The following is a 22,063-nucleotide window of genomic DNA, read 5'->3' as shown; positions in this document are numbered from 1 at the left end:
TACTATATACATTGCATCTCCCCTTAAGCAATCAAATCCCTTCTTTACACCTTAATATCTGTATCTATAAAATGAAAGTGGTGGAACACATTTATGACTTTTAAATTTTGTCCCAAAGAAGTATTTTAGAAGCTTTGGGGCCTCAGGGAAAGGCTATGTGAGTGGGACTATTCGACCACCTATTTATTTCAAACAAGAAAGTTCCTCTTTTATCTGCTATATATATTGATGTTCCATTTAATATTTATCTATGGAAAAAAGTATTCTCATTCTAAAAAAAAACACAAAAACCCAGAAAATTTGAAATCTGCTATTCTAGGAGACTTCTAAAGTCCCTTATAACTTTAACATTCTAGAGTACTCACCATTTCACCATTTCCACGAAGAATAGACTTGCATGAAAACATAGACCAAGGATATTTCATAAGTTGTGTTGTGTTCATATTTGTGACTTTAACACAACCCTTTTTACAGTGAAATATTCTCTCAACCAATTTTTTTTGTAGGCATGTAACTAAAGGGCTAATATGGCTGAACTGAAAGGCTGGATTATATATACCCCTCAATTAGTTACTGCCTACATCTAATCTCAACATCCAAGTCAACACTAGTGGAAAGTGCCTTCACCTGAGAGACAAATGACCTGAATTTCCATCTGGAATCTGCCAATGGCACATTATCTGGCCTTGAGCAAGTTAGGTGCCTCAGTTACCTCAGCCATAAATGATGGAATTAGTCTATCAAATTTCTGAACTTCTTGCCAGCTATCGAATTCTACAATTCATGTGAGTCCTTGATGCTTGATCAAAGCCAAAATATGTGCATACCAGGCAAAAAGAAATCAGACCTCCAATGAAAATGTGGGTTTACAGAGACTTATGAAGACTGGTCATAACTACGATGCCCTGACATGTTAAATTCTTAATAGAAAAAGATGGTCAGCAAAGTTTCTCACAACTTTTTAGAGAAAACTTTTTTTTCATAGAATGGTGGGCCGTGGCATGACAGGCCCCTGATGATTACTGAGCTTTTTTCCTGAAGCTTCTTTGAAGAGCTTATCTGAGTATCGCTTCAGACACCCATCACTCTTATTTTTAGCTCTGAGTTCTTTGCACGAGTGTACTGACCCGTGCCTTGGAGTTCAAGTGGGCTCCCAGATATGGCTCATGATTCATGTGCAGGTACCTCGCATTGATTTCCAGAAAGGTCAGAGGAGTAAGGGCCTGGAAAAAATGATTTTAGACTTAAAATCCTTCTTTGCCCTTGTTCCTGTTCCAACCACTCGATCAGAAATTTACACTCCTCAGATTGATCCCTTGGTGCCCTAGGCGATTGGCAGTGAAAACAGAACCCAAGCTATATTGTTCACCAAGGGCCCCACAGCTGGTGTGGGGGGAACAAACTCAGGGCTTTGGTCACAGGCTATTTTCAGCCTCTGATAGCAGTTGTGTTACTCATGTCTCCCCTCGGCCTCCCTCCTGCCTTCCCTCTGCAGGCCAAGGCTGGTGACAGCCTCCATATATTTAAAAAGGACGTTAGCCCCTCCTTACTCAGTTGAGCTGACAGAGACCCAACAGGCAGGTAAGTGGAGCAAGACGAGTGGTCGGGCTGGGGGGGGGCTGCTGGCTTGGCGGCTGGGGGAACGTGAAAGGGCCCACAGAGTGCGGATGTGTTTCACTCCCAAGTACGAGCACCCACTCTGGTTCTGTGTGAGGAGACTCAAGTTATGCTCGACTCTGGTGTGGACCTACCAGTTGTTTAGGAAATTCCTAAAAAGGCGATTAATATTTGGGGGCTTAAGGGAACCTCACAGACAGAGAAATGAGTAATGTATTATTTTTGGTCTAAAACTATTTTCATGGTGGAATAATGTTTCCTATTGTCTTAGTCAAAAGACCCAAATTCTAGTCCTAGAACCACATAATGAATGGATGTGTGACTTTTAAGAAGTTCCTTCCCTCAGGGTCTTGGTCTCCTCTGTAAGGATCAACATGGATGTGGTGACATTTTTCTAGACTGTAAAGTGCTGCATAGTTCTAAAGCGGTGTAATGGACACAATACAGCAAAAGCCAGCTCTCCAGTGCTCAAAAAACAAGGAATTGTGCTCTTCCAAATGTGTAGGTGAATGGCTGAGATTTTAGTCTTCACCTCACCTTGCCTTGCATATGGGAAATACTCAGTGACGTTTGTTGCTTTAAAACAGATTTTATATCCCAAGGATATTTAGCAACAGACTTGCTTTTAATAATTTTAAATTAACCAAAACTATCTGAAAGAGACATTACTATGTTGAAAATCCATTAAGAGCTCTATTTAGTAGGAGGATAATTGCCAGCCGGGAGTGAGGGGTGATCCCCCGTGTTTCCTCTCTGCTTCAGTCAAGGATTTTTTATTTCTTTTCTTCCTTCCTTTCTTTTTTTGTACATCTCAGTGAGTGACAGGGAGGAGTGTGACTGAAAATGAGGAGTGGTTTTGAGCGGTGGTCTGAGTGGAGATGCCACTCAAAGAACAAAGCCACCGCCTCTAATTTCTGTTCCCATCCCTGAGCTGGGGCGATGACTCCCCCAAGGAGGAGGAGTTGGTGACCTAGTCAGGAGAAGCCTCGTCTCCCTGCAGTACAGTTCCGTGCAATTTAATGAGCTTGGGTTGACCACGTCCTGAGTTGGGCCTGGGGAGATAGAGGCAGCACTCATGGGGGGAAGGGTGGGCCGGAACCGCAGGAGGGCGGGGGAGGGGGGAGAGCCTGCGCTCTCAGTTAGCTTTGGGGACTGAATCTCCAGGTTGGGTATATCCGCCTCATCAGTGTATGTAAAACTGCTTTATGACCCAGCAAATGTAAGGGATTCTTCTGGCTTGGCTTTGGTTCCAATTAGATCAACTCAGTCATGAAAATGAGCCCTGGCTGTTGGCAGGGAGTAGAGCTGACCCGTAGGGCTTGGTGGCCTCTCCAGCCCAGGCAGACAGGCGCTCTGCCACCCACATGCACAAGCCATTCATTAGAGAAAGGGAGGCAGGCCTGAACATCACTTCCCTGACTTTCCATTTTCTGAGCAGGAAAGTTAACGTAAGGCCACCTACCCTAAAGGGATTTGTTAGAATCTAATGAGACAAAGTATAGGAAAGTACTTTGCAAAGCTTTAAAAAGCTGCACAAATACATGGGGTCTTTGAGAAAAGCCACAGTGCCAACCCCGATGGGCTGCAGGAGGATTTCCTGCCAAGTTCAAATGTGATGATAAAAGTGCAGGGGTCAGAGTGAATGATTGTTTTCCAAGAGAAAGGACCCAAACTAGGAACATAATAAACAGGAACTACAACTCCTGAGCAGGTAGATTTCCAATGCCAAGCGTGCTGCTCAGATGTCTGGGATTACTGTACCCAGGGTGGGGCTTCATGGCCAAAGAGAAATGTGAAAAAAGGCAGGAAGACAGTGATTGTTTTAAGGGCCATGGAGGATGGAAGACGTTTCTGAGCCTCATCAGGGGAAAGGGCTGGTCACGATTTGCTGGTTGTTTACTGGCCTGTCTACTTCGGGTGTGGAACAACATTAGCTTATTTAACTGGCACAGAGAATCCTGCAAGAAGTCATTCACTTCCTTAAACAAAAGAAGCGAAGTAATTACTCAGGGTCACATGGCTAGAAATTGGCAGAGCCAGTATAATGTGGTCCTTAAAAACAAATGACAGAGGTCAAAATAGAACAAAGTGAGCTTCTGAGAGTGAATGTTGGCCCTACTTCTGAGACGACTTCAGAAAAGATGTAATATGACCCAAGTGTCACAGCCTAAGTGCAGTGGGCAGGTATGTCTATCATGTCTAAGTTTTAAAGAGATGACGGCCAACACCTGGGTTTATTTCTGGGAGGGGAATAAGTGACTTGTGCTTCCCAGGCTTTGTGAAAGGGCCTCTCCACGGGAGACTTCACATGCCTGTTCAGGAGCTTCAGAGGAAGCTATTGACCTTGAGTGTCCTACACGCGGGAGCTGAAGGGCACTGTCTCCCTGGGCCACGGGGAGGGACTCTGCTTGGGTTTACTGCTTCCCTTCAAGTGCAGGTCACCAGAGAGGTCAGCTGGTGTTAGGCACCAGAGCTGCCAAAGAGAGGAGGCGGCTGTCCCGGGGCACAGGCTTAGGACCTTGCCTGACATGCCGTCCCTGGGACCGGCACCCTGATCCCCTCAAGGGGGCTGTCTCCCTGCCTGGCTGGGTCTGTTCCTGGGTGCAGTGCACTCTGAAGGCTGAGAAACAGAATTGGTTCACAGTCTGAACCAGAAGGGCCATTGAGCAGAAGTGAGGAGAAATTTGCATGTTTCAAGGAAATGGATTTAGGCCCTGGCTGGGTAGCTCAGTTGATTAGAGCATCCTCCCAACATAAAAACGTTTCGAGTTCAGTCCCCAGTCAGGGCACATACAAGAAACAACCAATGAATGGATAAATACGTGAAACAACAAATCAATGTTTCTCTCTCTCTCTCCCTTCCTCTCTCTTTCTAAAATCAATAAATAAAAATTTAAAAAGAAAATGGACTTAAAAACTAGAGATAAAATTATAATAATGAAAGCAACACAAATTATTAAACACCTGCTATGTATTAAGAATTTATAAATAGTAGCTTTGCTATTATTATTATCTTATTTAACCTGAAAACAACCTTCTAAGACAAGCCTTCTCACCATCTCTTTACATGAAAAAGGACCCTGGGCTCAGAGGTTTTGAGCCATTTGCCCAAGGTCCAACAGATAGTGTTTTTTGAACTCTGGCCATTTTTCCAAAGCCTTTCCACAGTGTGTTTCCACTATGCTATGTCATTTCCCTTACCTGGATTAAGAGGATAGAGAAAAGGCAGTGTTTGAGAGGGGATGCAATAGGGCAGCATTTCTGCAGGGTGAGGCTCCATTCACCGTTCAGCTCCCTAAATCTGTCTCAGGGCCTGAAGGACCCTTGAAGGGGCTTCACGACATTACAGCACTTGGACATTCATCCCCAGTCTAGGTGAAATCAATAGTGAGAGAGACCTCTTCATCCCCAAAGGAGCCCTTCCCACATTTGAATAGCACTGACTCCTAAACAGTGCTTTATTTTACTGAATAGAATTCAGTCTCCCTGTTATTCCCACCCATGAGTACTGTCCCATGGAGAGACGTGGGTTTATCAGATCCCAATTCCCATCATCTGGGACATTTGGTTAACAGAGGTGCTGAGCCTTGTCCCTTCCCCAGTATGTTGTGAGCAGGGACATGGGATACAGAACCAGCCTAACTGGGGTTTGAATAGCAGCTCTGCCACTTACTAGCTGTGCGACCTCAGACAGGTCACTTAAACTCTGAGTCTCAGTTTTATTTACCTGCAAAATGGAGATAACAAAATTAGCTCTGCAGTGCTGTTGTACTAAAGATAGTTTATACAAAGCAACTGATGTATTTATGGTTAACAATAAGTAGTAGTTAATGATAATATAAGAACACAGCTTTGGGGTCAGAGACACAAGTTTCAACTAGCCATGTGACCTTGACCAATGTAATTTCCCTCAGACTCTACTTCCCCATCTCTAAAGTAAATTTTATAATGTTACCTACCTTGAAAGGTTGCTGTGAAGATTAAGTGAGATATGACACAGGGTCTGGCCCAAGGGTTTATCTCCTGACACACATTAGTTTCAACAATAATATTATATTAGCAATAATGACAATTATCAGTTAAATTCCAGATAAAAGTTTCTATGACCCAAAATCTGTCTCAGCCAGTGTAGAAAATTTAACTCACTGTAGGATGATCAGGCATCTAACAGGATGACTAAATATACCAACACTGAGCTAAAAATGGCATGTTTGCTTGAGGTCTCTGCTAGATCAGGGCCTAAGGTTTCTTCCCAGGTACTTCAATGGACAAAGAAGAAACTGAATCACTCAGTGCCCATTGTATCCACCCCATCCACTTTTGCCCTGAGGTATCACCTTTCAGCTCCATAGTTGGTCGTTTGAAAACAAACAAAAAACAAAAACAAAAGTGTTGGGTTAAGAAGAATATACTTAAGATACACAGTTGGTTTTTCTTTTAAAAATCCACAATGACGCATGACCACTTAGAGTTAGTGCAGAACTAATGAGCCCTTAGATTTTGTAATGCTCTACAGCTTACGCAGTGATCTGACACACTTGCAGTGCTACTGTCCTGCCAGCATAGTGAAACAGACGGGGCTATGACGCCTGTTTTAGAGAGGACACTGAGGCTCAGAGAGCTTGAAGGGTTTTCCCAGAGCATACAGCTTCGAAGAAGTAAGACAGAACAGGGACTCTGGTCTCCTGCATTTCAGCCAGGGCTTTCCCAGCCCCTGCTGCAGCACCTTCCCAGTATCATCTCTTCCACAGCGTTACTCATTAAGAAGCCTATACAAGTCATCTCTCACCGGACCTGGGGATCCGAAAGTCTGGTGCCCTCTTCTCCCTTGCTGTCGTAGCAGGGCCCTGCGTTCTGTCCCGTCTTAGTTAATCTCAGACTGCGCTCCACTTCTATCCTGAGCAACTTCCTCTGTGACAACAGCCATCTCCCCAACTGGCCCAGGAGATGGATGAAGATTGGGACCCAGGGGACAAATGGGGCTGAGTGACAGGCAAGCCTATATTTGGTGTCCCACCTTCAATGACCCTCGCCTGTGCCAGGCAACACGGATAAACAAATGGCCCATCCCTTGGGATCTTGCCAGCGTAAACGCACATTACAGGCCTGGCTAGGGGAGTGTTGAGACACAGGAATTCCACAGCAATGCAGGAGGCTAAGAAGGTTATGTGTGCAAGCCAGAGCCTAAGTGTGCTTTCAAATCCTGGCAACTTACTGAGCAAACTGGTGCTATTTGAACACCCTGATATAATGGGTGCAACCATGCCTTGCCTTTGAATAGCTTCTCAATAAAGTCCCGTTTACCCCTGGTTCTGATTTTCTATGATTCCGGTTACCGGCAGCCAACCTTGGTCCAAAAATATTAAATGGAAAATTCCAGAAGTAAACAATTCATAAGTTTTAAACTGCGCATGTTCTGAGTAGTGTGATAAAATCTCATGACATGCCACCCAGGACGTGAACCTCATATTCGCGCTGTATACACTCCCCGCCCCCATCAGTCACTTAGTAGCCGTGTTGGTTTTCAGATCAGCTGTTGAGGTATCCCAGTGCTTGTGTTCAAGTCACCCTTGTTTTACTTAATAACAGCCCCAAAGTGCAAGAGGAGCAATGCTGGCGATTCAGATATGCCAGGGAAGCCATAAAGTGCTTCCTTTAAGGGAAACTGTATAAATAGGGTTCACTACTCTACGTGGCTTCAGATATCCTCTGGGGGTCTAAGAACATGTCCCCAGCAGATGAGTGGGGGGCTACTGTGCTGCTTTAAATTCCATCATATTTCCATGACCTCCACAATGGACTTGTGAGGAAAGCTCAGGAGATAGTATTATCGCCATTTTCCACCCAAGTTCAAGGTCACAAGGTGGAGATTAGAACCCGTGTCTTCCAATTCAGAATGCTTTACAACACCCTCTGCCTTTTGGCCTTTAAGCATTGGAAGGAAAAAAGCAGAGATGTCTTCTGTGTTTGGCCTCCACAGCTACGATTCCATCTTTAGAAATGGAACTGAGCACCTGTTTAATAGAATGCTTATGGATTTCTATTTTGGGTTTCAAGTCCTGACATATGTATGTCAGATATTTATTATCACTTTTAAAACACCTGTGCTAGGATACGTTACTTTGTAAAGAAGTTATTATCTATAATCGTATTCTCACTTTGAAAAGTATCACATGTAAGCAATTGCTTAATAAACACATGCACACACATCCAAGAGGCATCTCTCTCCCTCATTAACTTGCAGGACATGCCAATGAAATCTCCACTGGAGATCTGAGATGAGAAATTTGACCTAGGGTTGTTTTCATTGAAAATTTCCACATCATTAATTTCACAAGTGTCACTGTCACATTCCTGGATATATATTACATTTCTCCTCTATTTTATGTTAAATTGAAACTCTGGATCAAAATGAACATGAGGAAAACTATGTGACTCTATTCTCTTTCAGAGAATATATCATCTTTAATCAGAAAAGGAAGTTAGCTAAGAAAATACTCCCAAGTGTTTACTTATGCCTCGCTGTTTTGTAAATGAAGGGTTTGGTCAACCTTGAAAATCTATTCCAATCTTAAAAGTTCTAAAAATTTTAATGGAGCCCAGCCGGGCGTGGCTCAGCAGTTGAGCGTCGGCCTAGGATCCAGGCGATCGGGGTTCGAGTCCCGGTCAGGGCTCATGCCCGGGTTGCGGGCTCAACCCCCAGTCGGGGGCATGCAGGAGGCAGCCGATCAATGACTCTCTCATCATTGATATTTCTCTCTCTCTCTCTTCCTCACCTTTCCTCTCTCTGAAATCAATAAAGATATATTTAAAAAATAAATAAAAATAAAAATAAAAATTTTAATGGAGTAGAAAAATAAATAATTTGGGCTCTCTGATTAGTGGATATTAAAGCCTCTATGCCTTTCTGTGTGTTCTCTTCTCTGCCTGGAGTGTTCTTCCCCTTTTCTCTGTCTGGTGAACTCTGAGTCATCCTTCAAAACCCCATTTAGGTGTGCTGTCTTCTGTGGTCCTCCAACTCACTGCTTTCTTCTCCAATCTAAACGTGGGCAGCCATTCCCTCCCTCGAGTTTTCATGGCACTTCTCACCAGGCTCTCCTCTGGTGCACAGCGTTCTGGTCCCTGCCTGTCTTCGTCGGTAGAACTTGGGCTTCTCAATTCTAGGGGACACAGATCGCTCATGTTTTACATCTTCTTCCCCCTGATCCCTCACCAGTACCTGGTGCAGTGCTTGACACATGAGAGTTTGGTAGTAAATGCATGCTGAATGAATGAATGAATGAATGAATGAATGAATACAGACTTGATCTCAAGCCTTTCAACTCAAAATCCATTACTCTTTCCACTATGCTAAACAATTTGAACTATAGAAATAGAAGCATTAAATGTTTCCTTTAAAAAAAAGTTATTTTCTAAAATTGTACTGAATTAAAAGAGCTGCTTCTATGAGAGGAAGGATAGGATGTTCCTGGCTACCCTCACACTGTTTTTGTAAATAGGAAAAGCTCCTTGCAGGGACATTCAGGTAGGGATGTTCCCTTTGGTCCGAGTATCGGGTTCAGTGGTCTGTTTGCTATTTACCTCCTGTTTCTTAGCAAAACCTCTCTTTGTTATGAGGCTGGGAGACACATTCCTGACCAGTGACCAGGAAGGCTTAGTGGCAATCGCCAACTATTACAAGAAGGTGAATAGTTTCCCAGAAGGGAAAGAAAAAGTCAGCAGCAGCCACTTGGAATGACCTGATAGTGTTTGGTGTCAATGACAAAATGACACACTAGGCTTCTTAGAAACCAAAGGGTCCCAGCGAAAATTCAGCCCCCCTGAGGTTGGCAGGATTTCAGAAATTTTCACTGAGTATTGATGACATGGTTTTGCTCTGGGGAAACTGAAAACTGGATTCATACTTACACACAGACACAGAAAGGAAAACAGTTTTTTGATGTTCCTCTTTGCCTAATATCTCTTAAACTTAGCTCTCTAGTGAGGAGGCAGCGACGGCCCAGGGCTGTGAGTATCAGCAGCCCCTTGCAGCAGAATGTGCTCAAAGGGTGTGGAAAGACACAGCAGCATCACCCGGCTCCTGGGATCACACCTGGCACCTCGAGCTCTGTCAAGCCCCTTCCTACGCATCATGTCACTTGATCCTCTAAACTGCCCTGTGAAGCAGCAAGGAAAAAATGACTCTCTTTATAGTATGGCTGGGAAGACAGATGTAAGAGAAGCTACGAGGCTCCTCTCGATGCGCACAGTGAATTGTGGGTAGCCTCGGAAGCAGAAGGGAGGTTTCCAGACCACTGATCTAGAGTAGTGCTTATTGCCTGGGCTAGGATATTTCTTTAAAAAGGAATTAATGAATAGGAAGAATACATCTGAACAGGATATTTTATATAGTATATATTTTTATCAGCAAGATTAGCTAAGGCTTTGCCACCCAAACGGTTATCCACTGCTAGCAGCATCAGCACTGCCTGAAGACTGTTAGAAATGCAGAATTTCCTGCCTCTCCCCAGATCTACCAAACCAGAACCTGCATGTTATTAGCAAGATCCCAAATGAATCGAGAAGTGCTAAGCTAGATAAGATAATACCACTTGATATGTATAATACCATTTTAGTAGGGTATTGCCACTTCTGATGGAGTATTTTTTAAAACACTAGATGGAAAAAATAATAACAGTTAATATTTGTATATAATTTTATATACACAAATTTAGCTCATCTGTTCCTTCCAGGAACTCTGCCAGGCACAGGTGCTTTTGAAATTTAACAGGAGAGGAAACTGAGTCCCAAAGTAGTAAAGTGACTTCCTCAGAGCCTTATGCAATGACTTGCACACAGTAACTATTTGCTGAACGAACAAACGAATGAATGAACGAATGAATGAACTACCAAACAAACTGGGGCAGAGTCCTAGTCTTCAGACCACTAAACTACCAATGATTGGTTCACTCCCAAGGCCGCCTAAATTTAGGGTGTTTGCTTTATATCCTGTTAGACTTGACCTTGGTCAGAAAGTCTTCAAGATGCCGAACTGGGGTGGAGGAGCAAAATGCGGAGCCTGCGAAAAGACAGTCTACCACGCGGAAGAAATCCAGTGCAACGGAAGGAGTTTCCACAAGACCTGCTTCCTCTGCAGTGAGTTGGGTGAACACCGCGAGGGCCCCTCAGTGTCCAGGGGGTGCTTCAAAGTTCACATTCAGCCACAGATACTTACATATCAGTGGTTCTCAGAGTATGGTCCCTGGACCAGCAGCTTCAGCATCACCTGGGAATTTATGGGTCCCGCCTTAGAAGGGGATTGTGCTTTCCTGAGCACCCTCTCTCCAACCACTTGCTCAGCTCTGAAGCCATTTCCCTGCAGCTCAAAGTCATAACAAGCTGGCCTGCCATTGCTCTCATTGGTGAAAACTTGAACCCGGTGGCGACATTTACCAAGTGTGACTTGGCAGAGAAAGACAACCATTAGTTATCTGGACAGGACGGATTTGGCTCTAGGTGTCTTTGCCACTGGCCAGCTGTCACTGGAGTCAGCTGCAGATGGCTTTTCCTAAGAAAGAACACGTGTCAGACAGGGAAACACGTGCCAATTCTGTTTAAGAGTCAAAAAAGGGAGAAGTTCGGGGCCTGGGCACCAGTCACTTGACAAAGGAAATTTTTACCATCACCTGCCAGACATAAATTCACAAATGTTCAAGATGGGGCAATTTTAAGACCCCATGGCTCACCTGGGAGTCTGGCTCTGCCTGACTCACATGACTTTGGACAAGTCATTTCTCACCTTTGAGCCCGGGTCTGGAGCATCAGTAGCAGAGCCAGGAATAGAATCTGTGTCTTCAGACTCCCTCTAGTCTCTTTGACATGAATGCATTGTGGAGTTTCTTAGTAGCCAGCCCTCTTTTGGGAGAATAGTCTGTGTTGGCAATTTACCTTCTTTGCTTCCCTCCAGCAGATCTGGCTTGAGGGTCAGCTTTACTGGACATTTGGCAGATCCTCAACCCCATAGTCCCTCACCCCACCTCCCTGCCTCAGCCCAGTGACCACAAGGCATCACACTGTTTCAAACAGAATTTCAAGGGTTGGGCTCCATCTGTTAGGGCAAGAGATACTCCATCCTTAAGGTGCCAGAAACAGTAATGTTTTATCTGCTGCAGGTGTTTCCACTATCCCTCACCTCCCACAGCAAACATAAATATAATCGAAGAAAGGGAAAATACCACTCTGAGTGATTGGGTTGGCAGATTTACTAATGCTTTGGGTTTTAATAATGGGTAATTCTTTTTAAGTCATTGGACACATCCATCAGGTTCATTATTATTATTACACTTATCCAGACATCATTGCTCAAGAGAGTTTATCCCATAACCCTCTGGCTTTTGTCCAAAAATAGTCTGTGTTCTTTATAAGTGGAGAAATATTGGAAAGAACACTAGAATTGGCTAAAAATGACTAGTCTGGGTTCTGCCATATACTCTGAGACCTTGGGCAAGTCATTTCTCCATCAAGCCTCAATTTCCCCATCTATAAGATGGAGATGGTTATACCTACTGTACAAGTTGTTACAAGAAGAAAGCTGGAGTTCTTGATATGGAAATCCAGCCTTCTAGGCCTTTAATCTCCTTTGATCAACTTTGATACCTGAGTGGGAACAGATATGATAGTGAAGCTCTCCGTGGTAGGGGTGTCTTGTTTTTCCCAGTCAGCAGGAGGATGCCCCTGTTCAATGGAGCCGTGGTAGAAGGAATATGAGCTTTTGGTGGTGCATTCCTTTCCACCCTTTGATGTTTTCCTTAGAACTCGCAGGTGGGATGGGGATCTGAGCAGTATCTGTTTCTAAAGTGGTAGAAAGAAAGATCCTAGAGAGAAGCACTCTTCTTTATATTATCATTGCAAAACTTGCCTGTCCACAGGCAACCCTATAATTGCCAGAAATGGAGTTCAGAGAGGCAAAATCTACCTAAGCCCATCCCACCAATGTTTGCCTAACTTCTAGACAAATCTTAATCCTCCCTACCAGTGCTGTCCAAAAGAAATGTAATGCAAGTCACATATGCAAATTCAAATTTTCTAGTAACTATATTTTTAAAAGGTACAAAGAAACATGTGAAACTAATCTTAGAACACTTTAGTTAAAATTAAATTTATAATTTAAAAAATTATAACTTCAATATGCAATCAATCAATACACAAATTATTAACAAAATATTTTATATTCTTATTTTGTTTGTCTTGAGTGTTTGAAATCCAGTGTGTGTTTTGCATTTGCAGCATTTCATGTGGAGGCAAGTGTCTACAGTATTGGACAGCACAGCTCTACTGTGCCTGTGTATAAGAGCTGGTCAGAAGCCAGGAGTGGCTATCGAATTGGCCAGGGCATGATAGGGCATGAGCAGTCCTGGAGTGATGGGAATGAGCACTGGAGTAGGAGTCAAAGGCTCTGAGGCCAGTCATGGTTCTGCAGCTTACTGTTGCATAATCGTGGACAATAACTGGTCTTCATTCACACATGCACGTGTGCATTCACCCACTTATACATCCATCCATCCATCCATTTGCTCGCTCAACAAATGTTTACAGAAGACTAATTCTGAGCCAGATTCCATGCTATGTTCTGGGGATATTAAGAAAAAAGTCATGCCCTTAAGGAACTCAGAATCCAGAACATCTATAAATATTTGAGAAATTGTTCTGAAGACTGGTAACTGAGAGCAACAAGAAGGGCAGAGGCAGGTGTATACCTTATGTGCCCAAATATAAAGCCTTTACCCCCAAAATGATTCCTCATAAAAAGGGGTTCCCTTGTTTTCAAAGCCTTATAATGTCTCTCATGCTATAAGACAGTCTCTTAATTACTTTATTATTTTTTTTTAATTTCAAGAGAATTTTTAATAACCATAACATTGACATAATTGTCTCATGAATTTCCATACGTGTGTTCCCCAGCCACAGAGCCCCCAACCTCTGGCCAGTCCTTCCTCACCTACATCCTCACCTGCCACTCCCACTCTCATATTCAGTCACTTTATTTTTTAAAATAAAATACCACTGAACCTCAATCAGTGCTGAATTGCTTATAGAGGTCACTTGATAGACCTGGTTAAAAAAGGGGGGGGGGGCCGGGCTGGGCGTGGCTCAGCGGTTGAGCATCGACCTAGGATCCAGGCGATCGGGATTCAATTCCCGGTCAGGGCACATGCCCAGGTTGCAAGCTCAGTCCCCAGTCAGGGGCACACAGGAGGCAGCTGATCAATGACTCTCTCATCATCAATGTTTCTCTCTCTCTCCCCTTCTCCCTTGCTCTCTCTGAAATCACTAAAAAAGATATATTAAAATAAATTTTTAAAAAAGGAGGCAAGTACATTGAATGCACATGTATTCTTATTCCTGGGGCTATGACCTCACTCTAACAAGCACTGAGCATCGCCATGAATAACCTTGAAGGATCATTGTTACAAAGCAATTCAGCATGTTATTAAGTTGTAGAAATCCTCCATATTTTTTAAAAGCTGCCCTAATGTTATGTTAATAGGAACTTCTGGTTGAGATACAACCAGCAGGGACGGCTGTCTCAGGGACTCTCTGTGATGCTGAAGATGCGGAGAAAGAGTCTGGATACAATTGTTTCCCAAATTTGTGTGAGATTAGAAAAAAAATAACATCTCCAAATCAATATGTGATTGATTTATATTATTAAATTAAATACTGTAAGTAGGGATTTAACACTTTCATTTACATCCTTAAAAGTTTTTCTTTCAAATTGGTATAATAAATCTTTCCATAAATCTCTGGAAAAATGGGGGCTTGCCTAGCAGACTTTACATGGGGGACACTTTACATTAGGTAACATACGGTGACCAGGGGGCCTGAGCCAAGAAAAGCCTAAGGGTCTCTGGAGAAGGTCTACCCCCCTCATCACCTCCTGGCTTCCAGAACTGGATCAAAAGTAGCTTCAGTGGGACCTAGCTGGTTTGGTTCAGTGGTTAGAGCATCAGCCTATGGAATAAAGGGTCCTGGGTTAGATTTTGGCCAAGGGCACGTACCTCTGGTCAGGGTGGGTGCAGGAGGCAACCAGTTGATATGTCTCTCACATCAATGTTCCTCTCTCTCTCTCTGTCTCTCTCTCTCCCTCCCTCCAACTCTCTCTGAAAAGCAATGGAAAAAAATGTCCTCGGGTGAGGATTAAAAAAATAAATAAATAAATAAAGTAGCTTCAGTGGTAACTGTGTCCTTGAATACCGTGGTGTCCTTCAAAGGCCATGATTAAGTAGAGAAACTGCTCAATCCTGATTCTGATACAATTTTAAAAAATAATTTCATCTCCTGCCTCAGCCCCTTACCCTCTACTCACACATACACACACATACTTCTCTGATGTCATTGAGGAGTCACTCCGGAATTCAGGTTCTTCCGATTCAGGGACAATATTCTTAGCTAGTTTTGCAAGACCGCACACCTGGTTCTAACTCCACCTCTTTCTAGCTGGGTACCACCAAACACACCACCTCCCTCTCTGTTCCCCAATTTCCTCATCTGTGAAATGAGGAGTGCCCTGAAATCTACAACCCAGGACAGATGCCCTGGTCAGGAATCAAAGTTGTGTTCTTGGCCAAGGGCCCCTCTGCTTGGTCTCTTGGCCCCGACCATGACATTGGAGGTGCAGGGAAGTGGGGAGGAATCTAATCCCAACCTCCTGACCTTCCTTTCTTTGGCAGTGGCCTGCAGGAAGGCTCTGGACAGCACCACGGTCGCAGCTCATGAGTCGGAGATCTACTGTAAGGTCTGCTATGGGCGCAAGTACGGCCCCAAGGGGATTGGGTTTGGACAAGGCGCCGGCTGCCTCAGCACAGACACGGGCGAACACCTGGGCCTCCAATTCCAACAGTGAGTTACTGTCCCGCATCTCCCAGCCCCATACAGCCCCAGTTACCAGGACAGTTCATTCTGTTCCCATAGCATAGTTTTCTGGAAGTGGGAGAATGAACTCTACTGTCGACTTGCCAACAACAGGAATCCTCAGTCTGACCAAGTTTTAACAATGTGCCATCTCCCCAAAGGCTCTCTTTAAATTCTCTGCCTTTTAAAGGGCAATTACTTTTACACCATGGTGCTTGGTTTGCATGTCAAGAGAAAACCCAGAAAGTACAGATGTTCCATTGTGTGACCTTTGCAAAATGCATGAAGTCTCTCTTTTCCTCCCTTTGAACTTTTCTGTGTAAATCACATGAATATGGCAGGGAAGCCATGGCCATTTGCTGTGTACTTGTCACTAAAAGATTTTTTTCCGTTGGGTTGTAAGATGACTCATGTCCACAGAAGGAATGGTTCTGTGGGGCTGGGCTGAGTGCCTCAGGAGTAAATAATCCATTATAACTGTCCTGTGTCTCTCCCCCGCTGCCTGTTGCCAACACAGTGCTGAGGTCTCCCCCAACATTATCCCAGGAGGAGCTGGGACATCACGCTCTGCCTCCTCTGCCTCCCAGTCTGTTCTACCCATCTTGATGATCACACTGACTTCCAGCCCAGAACTGAGTAGAGACTGACAGCTACTCACCTGCAGCTGCTGTCTGGCCAGCTGGTGGCCGGGCTCCGCTCTGGGATGGGACTGGGCAGAGAGGCCCAGCCCAACTGAGGCAGTGTCCCCGGGGGGGAGCCTGCCCCACAGGGCAGTTAGGTCATCTGAAGAGTCACCTGGTCCCTTCCAAAGAGCCCATGGTAGAGCCTGGAAAAGTGCAAGGATGTGTATTAGTCATTTTAATTTTTCTCCTTACTCAGTCCCAAATGGATAGTATGTTTAAAGAAGGTGATACCAACTGCATTCTCTGCCATGCATTACTCACTCCTCTATGTTAGGGCTTTTTTATGCAGCACAAAGAGGGACGAAAGTCTGGAGACCTCTGTTTCATCCCAGTTCCACTGTTTATGAGCTGTTTGACCTTGGGCAGTTGCCCCTCCAACCCTCACTTTCCTCCATCTAATCCTGACTACTTTAGAGGTTATGGTGAGACTCAAGAGATAAACAGACAAGAAAACACCACAAGATATGGAAACACAGAGGTTGCTATTGTGCCTCTATCTTGGACATTGCTCACATGGGGACAAGGAATGCCTCAGCTTATCGGACTATGGCTTGTTTAATATCAACTGTTAAGACCCCTTCTTTGCCCTATGTTTTTACAACTCATTTCAGAAAACAGACCAGTGGGCTTCAAGATGGTACAGAAAAACCTAAATAGTCACAACAATAACAACAACACAATAACGACAATGACAATAATGCAGGCTAACACACATGGGACACTTCCTAAGTGCTTTACCATAGAAAGGAAAGGTTTAAATGAATCATAGCTAGCATTTTTCAGCCTTCACTACATGCCAGGCAGTCACTGTTCTAAAGGCTTTGCTCATGCCACCTCATTTAACCCTCTCAACAACTCTGTGAGGAAGGCACCATAATTATCCCCAATTTCCAGATGAGGAGTCTGAGGCACAGAGAAGTTAAGTAACTTGCGCAAGGTCACATAGCAAGTACTGTCTGTCAAGGGAGGCCTATGGGTTTCATTCATTTGTCTATTTCCATCAGATCCCCAAAGCAAGCACGTTCAGCCACCAGCAGCAACCCTTCCAAATTCACTGCGAAGTTCGGAGAGTCAGAGAAATGCCCTCGATGTGGAAAGTCGGTCTATGCTGCTGAGAAGGTGATGGGAGGTGGCAAGGTAAGAACTTCTAAATGAGCCACATGGATCAGCTGGGAGGAATGAGAGAAAGTAGGAACTGTGGGTGGGAGCCAGACCCTTCCTTCTCCTTAGCTTCTAGAGAGACCGTTTTAGGAGCCATCCATCCTCACACACTTTCCCAGGCTGTGACTATCACCTTCAGTGCCCTTGGAAACTGGAACTGGTGAATTTGATGCAACAAGCATTAGCCTACTAGCTATAAGGCTCCCAGAAGCCCTGGAGATAAAGATGCACAAGCCTCCCTGCCCTTCAGTGTCCACAATCCTTCCAGAAAGGTGTCAGCCCTGGGAGCCTTCCAGAAACGTGTCACCACTACATAACTCAGTCCACTGCTGGCCCCACCACTGATGGGCAGAGCAAACTCCTTACAGCAGCAAGAAGCGCCCTCACTCAAATGCCCTGGCAATCGGGAAAGTCATCAAATGTCTGAGACAGTAACGCACACTTGCTCTGCGAGCTCCTGTTTCAGGCCTGACACAAAAGGATTTGGGCCTGACGGAAGAAAAACATCCTGCTTACACTAAATGAGGGGCGGGAGGCCACGGAGAGTGGTGACTGACTTCAAATATCAGGGCAGTGTCTTCCACCCATTTGAAGACATATGAGGACTCCTGGGCAGTGCCTGGTAGACACCCAGATGTGCAGAAGGCAGGCGATCTTCTAGATGACCCAAGCTGTGCACTCTTCCTAACAGAAATATAGTTAAAATGAGGTTGAGTTACCTGGATAATTGCCTTACTCACTTTTCTTCTTTAGCTTTATATTCCATGTAAATGTTACCCACTGTCCCAAGTCCAAGTTCCCCTCTCCAGTTTATTGCTTGGTCTTCTAGTCTGTTCTGAAGGGATACATATGGAAATCACATTGATAAGTTTATTTTAGGGGTTCTGAGAATTGCTGGCCAAGTCCATAGCATCTCATTTTCTTCAAACCCCTGGAAAAAATATTCTGGGGCCTGATTAGGTATAGCAATGGTTAAGACAGGGGTACTCCTTCCTATGCGGTGGGTCAGGGGCATGAACCTGGAAGTGGAAAGCAGCCCGCTACATTAAATATGTAACCCACCTGCTCTCCTGTGCCCCTCAGCCTTGGCACAAGACCTGCTTTCGCTGCGCCATCTGTGGGAAGAGTCTAGAGTCCACGAACGTCACTGACAAAGATGGGGAGCTCTACTGTAAAGGTGAGTGGTTCCGGAGACTCTCAAGATGTTTTCCTGAGGAGGGTCCTTAGGAGCTGTGTCCATGCCGAGGCTCATGTCAGGGGGAGGCACAGCTGCTCTGCCTGAGCAGGGCTTGGGATCTCAGGCTGGGGATCCTAAGCAGAAGAAATCTTCTGCCTGAGCCAGCTCTGGTCCTCTCCATCGGAGCATGTGGGCGATGATGCTTGGAAATGCTCGGAGGCGCAGGGCAGCTGGGTACCCGGGGGAGGGAGGGGGAGGAGGAAGCAATGTTTTGCTTCTGCTTCTGGAAGAGACCACAGGCCTAGACAGACAGCATCACATTCTCTTCTGAAAGCCCAAAAGCCCTCTGTCCCCTTGAGTGGCAGATAGGCGTGACTAGGGGGATGAGCTCTTTGGCCCCTCTTTAGTTCAAGACATGTCTATCTATCCTCCCTCCTCTCTCCCTCTCTCCCTCCCTCCCTCCCTCCCTCCCTCCCTCCCTCCCTCCCTCCCTCCTTCCTACCCTCCATTGCTCTCTTTCTCCTTCCTTCCTGACGTCACTGCTGCTGATGTTGCACATCACTTTACTAACAGACAGAACCGACAACCGGGTTTTCCTTGTGGTCCTCACAGCTCTGCCCCTAGCTGCCTCTACGATCCCTTGGTCTCGTGGAGAAGTAGTAGAGGCTTCACTCTATCCTGATGCTGCCAAAGGGAAGGGATGCATTAGGGCCAAGGCAACGCATCCTCCACCTCAGAGCCTCTCCTAGGCCCACCCACCCTTTCATTTAATGATGGTGTCTCAAGATCTCTAAGTGTGTGTGTTGGAGTTGTGTGAGGGGAACACCAAGAGGGGGGCCAGAGGGAGGACATTACTAATCAAGACTGTAGGTTGCCAGTGCTTTTCCCATGATGAGACACAATGATTGCCTTCTCCTGGCAGCAGAGGACACAAAAGTGTCCTCAGCATTCATAGGACATAAAACCAGAAAATGTTGCTTTAAGCAGCAGGGAGATCAACAGGGAGACAACTAACTACATTAGCAAGTGTAAAAAAGCTCTAGTAGCAGACTGCACACAATGTGGTAACATACAAAGAGGCCAGAGATCAGCATGGGGTGTTAGAAAAGGCTTCTTAGCGGACAAGCATCCTCTGGGTCTTAAAGGATGAATGTGGGTTTGGGAGGGGGCATTCCAGGAACAGGAAGCAGTGAGTGCAAAGGCCCCAAAGTTGGGGCATCGATCTACGTGCCTGGAGAGGCAGGAGGCAACGGGGGACAGGGCTGGGCAGGCAGACTGTGTCGACTCAAATGAGAAAATGTCTATGAATACAGTGAAGTGCAAAGAAGTATAAGCAATTTTTATTAGATCTAATATAAAGTGTTCAATTAACTTACAAATTATCTTATAAATACATATATCAAAAGGATGCTTCTCACAGGTGAAAGGACTGTATCCAGACAAGTAACTGAAACAATGGTGCTAACCAACCCATTCTCTCCCCCATTTTCGTTCACAGTTTGCTATGCCAAAAATTTTGGCCCAACAGGTATTGGGTTTGGAGGCCTCACACAACAAGTGGAAAAGAAAGAGTGAAAAGTGTACCAGTTCTCGGGTCTTTCATCAGCCTAAAACATTTCCCAAGTGATCCTGTCCAGATGGATGCCCTTCCCCAAACATCCTTTGGTTGGTAGCTGGACAATATTTCTCTTCAGAAGTAACCATAGTCTTTACACAAAGTTAGAAGAGACCTTTGGAAGAAAATTATTAAGAGTTTAATCTGTAACAAGTATTTTATTATTTACGCTACCTCGGATGGGAGAGGCAATAAATGCTTTATCAGTACCTTCAATGTCTCAGGGTCTTTTCTTTCAAATAGAGGGAAGTTTTAAAAATAGAGAGATAGCTCAAAAAACTAGCTGCAAAGAATAGAATAAATTTTGGTGCCAACTGGGGAAGGAGTGAGGAGGAGGAAGCACAGGCCAAAGAAAAGTAGTCTTCCAGAGTCTGTCAGCTGCACTCCCCTGTAGTCACAGCTAACGGAGAAGAAAACGGGGGTCCCGGAGGAAACAGGCAACTCGACAGCAGATTTGAAAAGGAAAATCAAAACTAATAAAACTGCTGAAGAGGAGATCCTTTTGTCCCATCACAGGCTTTGCAATGTTACACATTTTGTGAAAACTCAGAAAAGGAATGAAATGCAGCGTTGGCATCTGTGTCATAAATGATATGAGGATGATTTTCTTTTATTCTGGCACAATTCCTGAGGGTTTAGCAATTTTCTTAAAACTTCCCTTACATCAAATTGCCAGCCTCATGAATGAAATGCAGCCAATTAAAAATGTCTCTCTGCCTCCTCAGCAAGTTCCCTGTAGCTCAAGTGTGTCTTTTCTCCAGCATCCCCTTTTAATGACCAAAGCTTTTCTCCCACCACCATGCAATTCTGAATTATTTAGAGTAAATGAAAACAAATAAATATTTATTGATAAAAGTCATGAAGCATGCAACTAAACCATGGGTTTTCTGTGCTCAAGTCCTAAGAATGCTTTCTTTAAAATGAGCAGTTATTCAGGCTGCTTACATGTTGTCATGGGCAAGGGCCCTGACAGGCTTTTTCACTTACCTATTTATTTTTTGATACTTAAAATGCAATTACACCTGGTTATTTTCTGCATTTGATTGGCATTAATAGAATGGGTCAGAAAGAAAAAACAGTTAGCAGAGGTTGTGTCCCATTTCACTTTCAAAGAGAAACTACAGCCCTGGCTGGTGTGGCTCAGTTGGTTGGAATGTCATCCCGTAAATCAAAAGGTTGTGGAGTCAATTCCCGATCAGGGCACATACCTAGGTTGCAGGTTCAATCCATGGTAGGGGTATGTAATATCAACATTTCTCTCTCACAATGTTTCTCTCTCACACTGATGTATGCTTTACTTGTCCAGACACTCACTGAAGTAATTCAGCCACTGAGTTCCACCAACACAGCCTGAAAATGTACATTTCACATTTTCTGCAGGAGGAAGCACATAGGATCATGTATTTTTAATTTAACTTTTTTGCCAGAGCTTTAGAAGAGATTCCATCATTGTCAACAGAATAACACCACCAGTGATCCATCAACTGAACTAACTAAACCAAGCCCCTTTAACCTGCACTGACTTTGAAAGCAACACATTCCCCTGGCCCTTCGGAAGGAAGTCCCCCACATGAGACTTCCAGGCTGAAGCCAAAAACTTCAGTCACCCTCAGCTTTCCCCTCTCCCTCATCCTACCTTGCCTCACTCTCCAAGGCTCCTGGATTCTTACTCCAAAATGTCCCTAGAACACACCCCTCCATTCCTGTTCTTTGGTATGTGTTTTAGTATGCTAGGCTTCCATAAAAAAGCACCATGGATTGGGTGACTTATACAACAGAAATGACGTTTTCACAGTTCTAGTGGCTTGAAGTCTGAGATCAAGGTGTTGGCAGAGTTGACTTCTTCTGAGGCCTCGCTCCTTAGCTTGTAGAGGACCACCTTCTCCCTGCATCTTCCCGTAGCCTTCTGTGTGTGTGTGT

The 22,063-nt window shown here is 44.6% G+C and overlaps 1 protein-coding gene across 1 annotated transcript; it reads left to right on the top strand.

Moving 5' to 3' along the window:
- Positions 1 to 1,188: 1,188 nt before the first annotated feature.
- On the top strand, positions 1,189 to 20,352 carry CSRP3 (cysteine and glycine rich protein 3). The gene is made up of 6 exons (XM_081154190.1): positions 1,189 to 1,581; positions 10,613 to 10,752; positions 15,327 to 15,495; positions 17,195 to 17,327; positions 18,435 to 18,528; positions 20,027 to 20,352. The coding sequence occupies exons 2-6, from the start codon at positions 10,641 to 10,643 to the stop codon at positions 20,101 to 20,103; spliced, it is 585 nt and encodes a 194-aa protein (XP_081010316.1). The 5' UTR covers positions 1,189 to 1,581; positions 10,613 to 10,640; the 3' UTR covers positions 20,104 to 20,352.
- The last annotated feature ends 1,711 nt before the right edge of the window (positions 20,353 to 22,063 follow it).

The sequence above is a fragment of the Miniopterus schreibersii genome, assembly GCF_964146895.1.
Source record: "Miniopterus schreibersii genome assembly, chromosome: 12".
Classification (NCBI taxonomy): domain Eukaryota; kingdom Metazoa; phylum Chordata; class Mammalia; order Chiroptera; family Miniopteridae; genus Miniopterus; species Miniopterus schreibersii.
This window is presented reverse-complemented; position numbering and strand designations above follow the sequence as displayed.

What these genes read in the sequence shown, in the direction of transcription:
- CSRP3 (XM_081154190.1), top strand. Translation starts at nt 10,641, where the DNA reads ATGCCGAACTGGGGTGGAGGAGCAAAATGCGGAGCCTGCGAAAAGACA. An exon ending in AGGTGATGGGAGGTGGCAAG is followed by an intron (nt 17,328 to 18,434) that starts GTAAGAACTTCT and finishes TGTGCCCCTCAG; the next exon opens with CCTTGGCACAAGACCTGCTT. An exon ending in TGGGGAGCTCTACTGTAAAG is followed by an intron (nt 18,529 to 20,026) that starts GTGAGTGGTTCC and finishes TTTCGTTCACAG; the next exon opens with TTTGCTATGCCAAAAATTTT.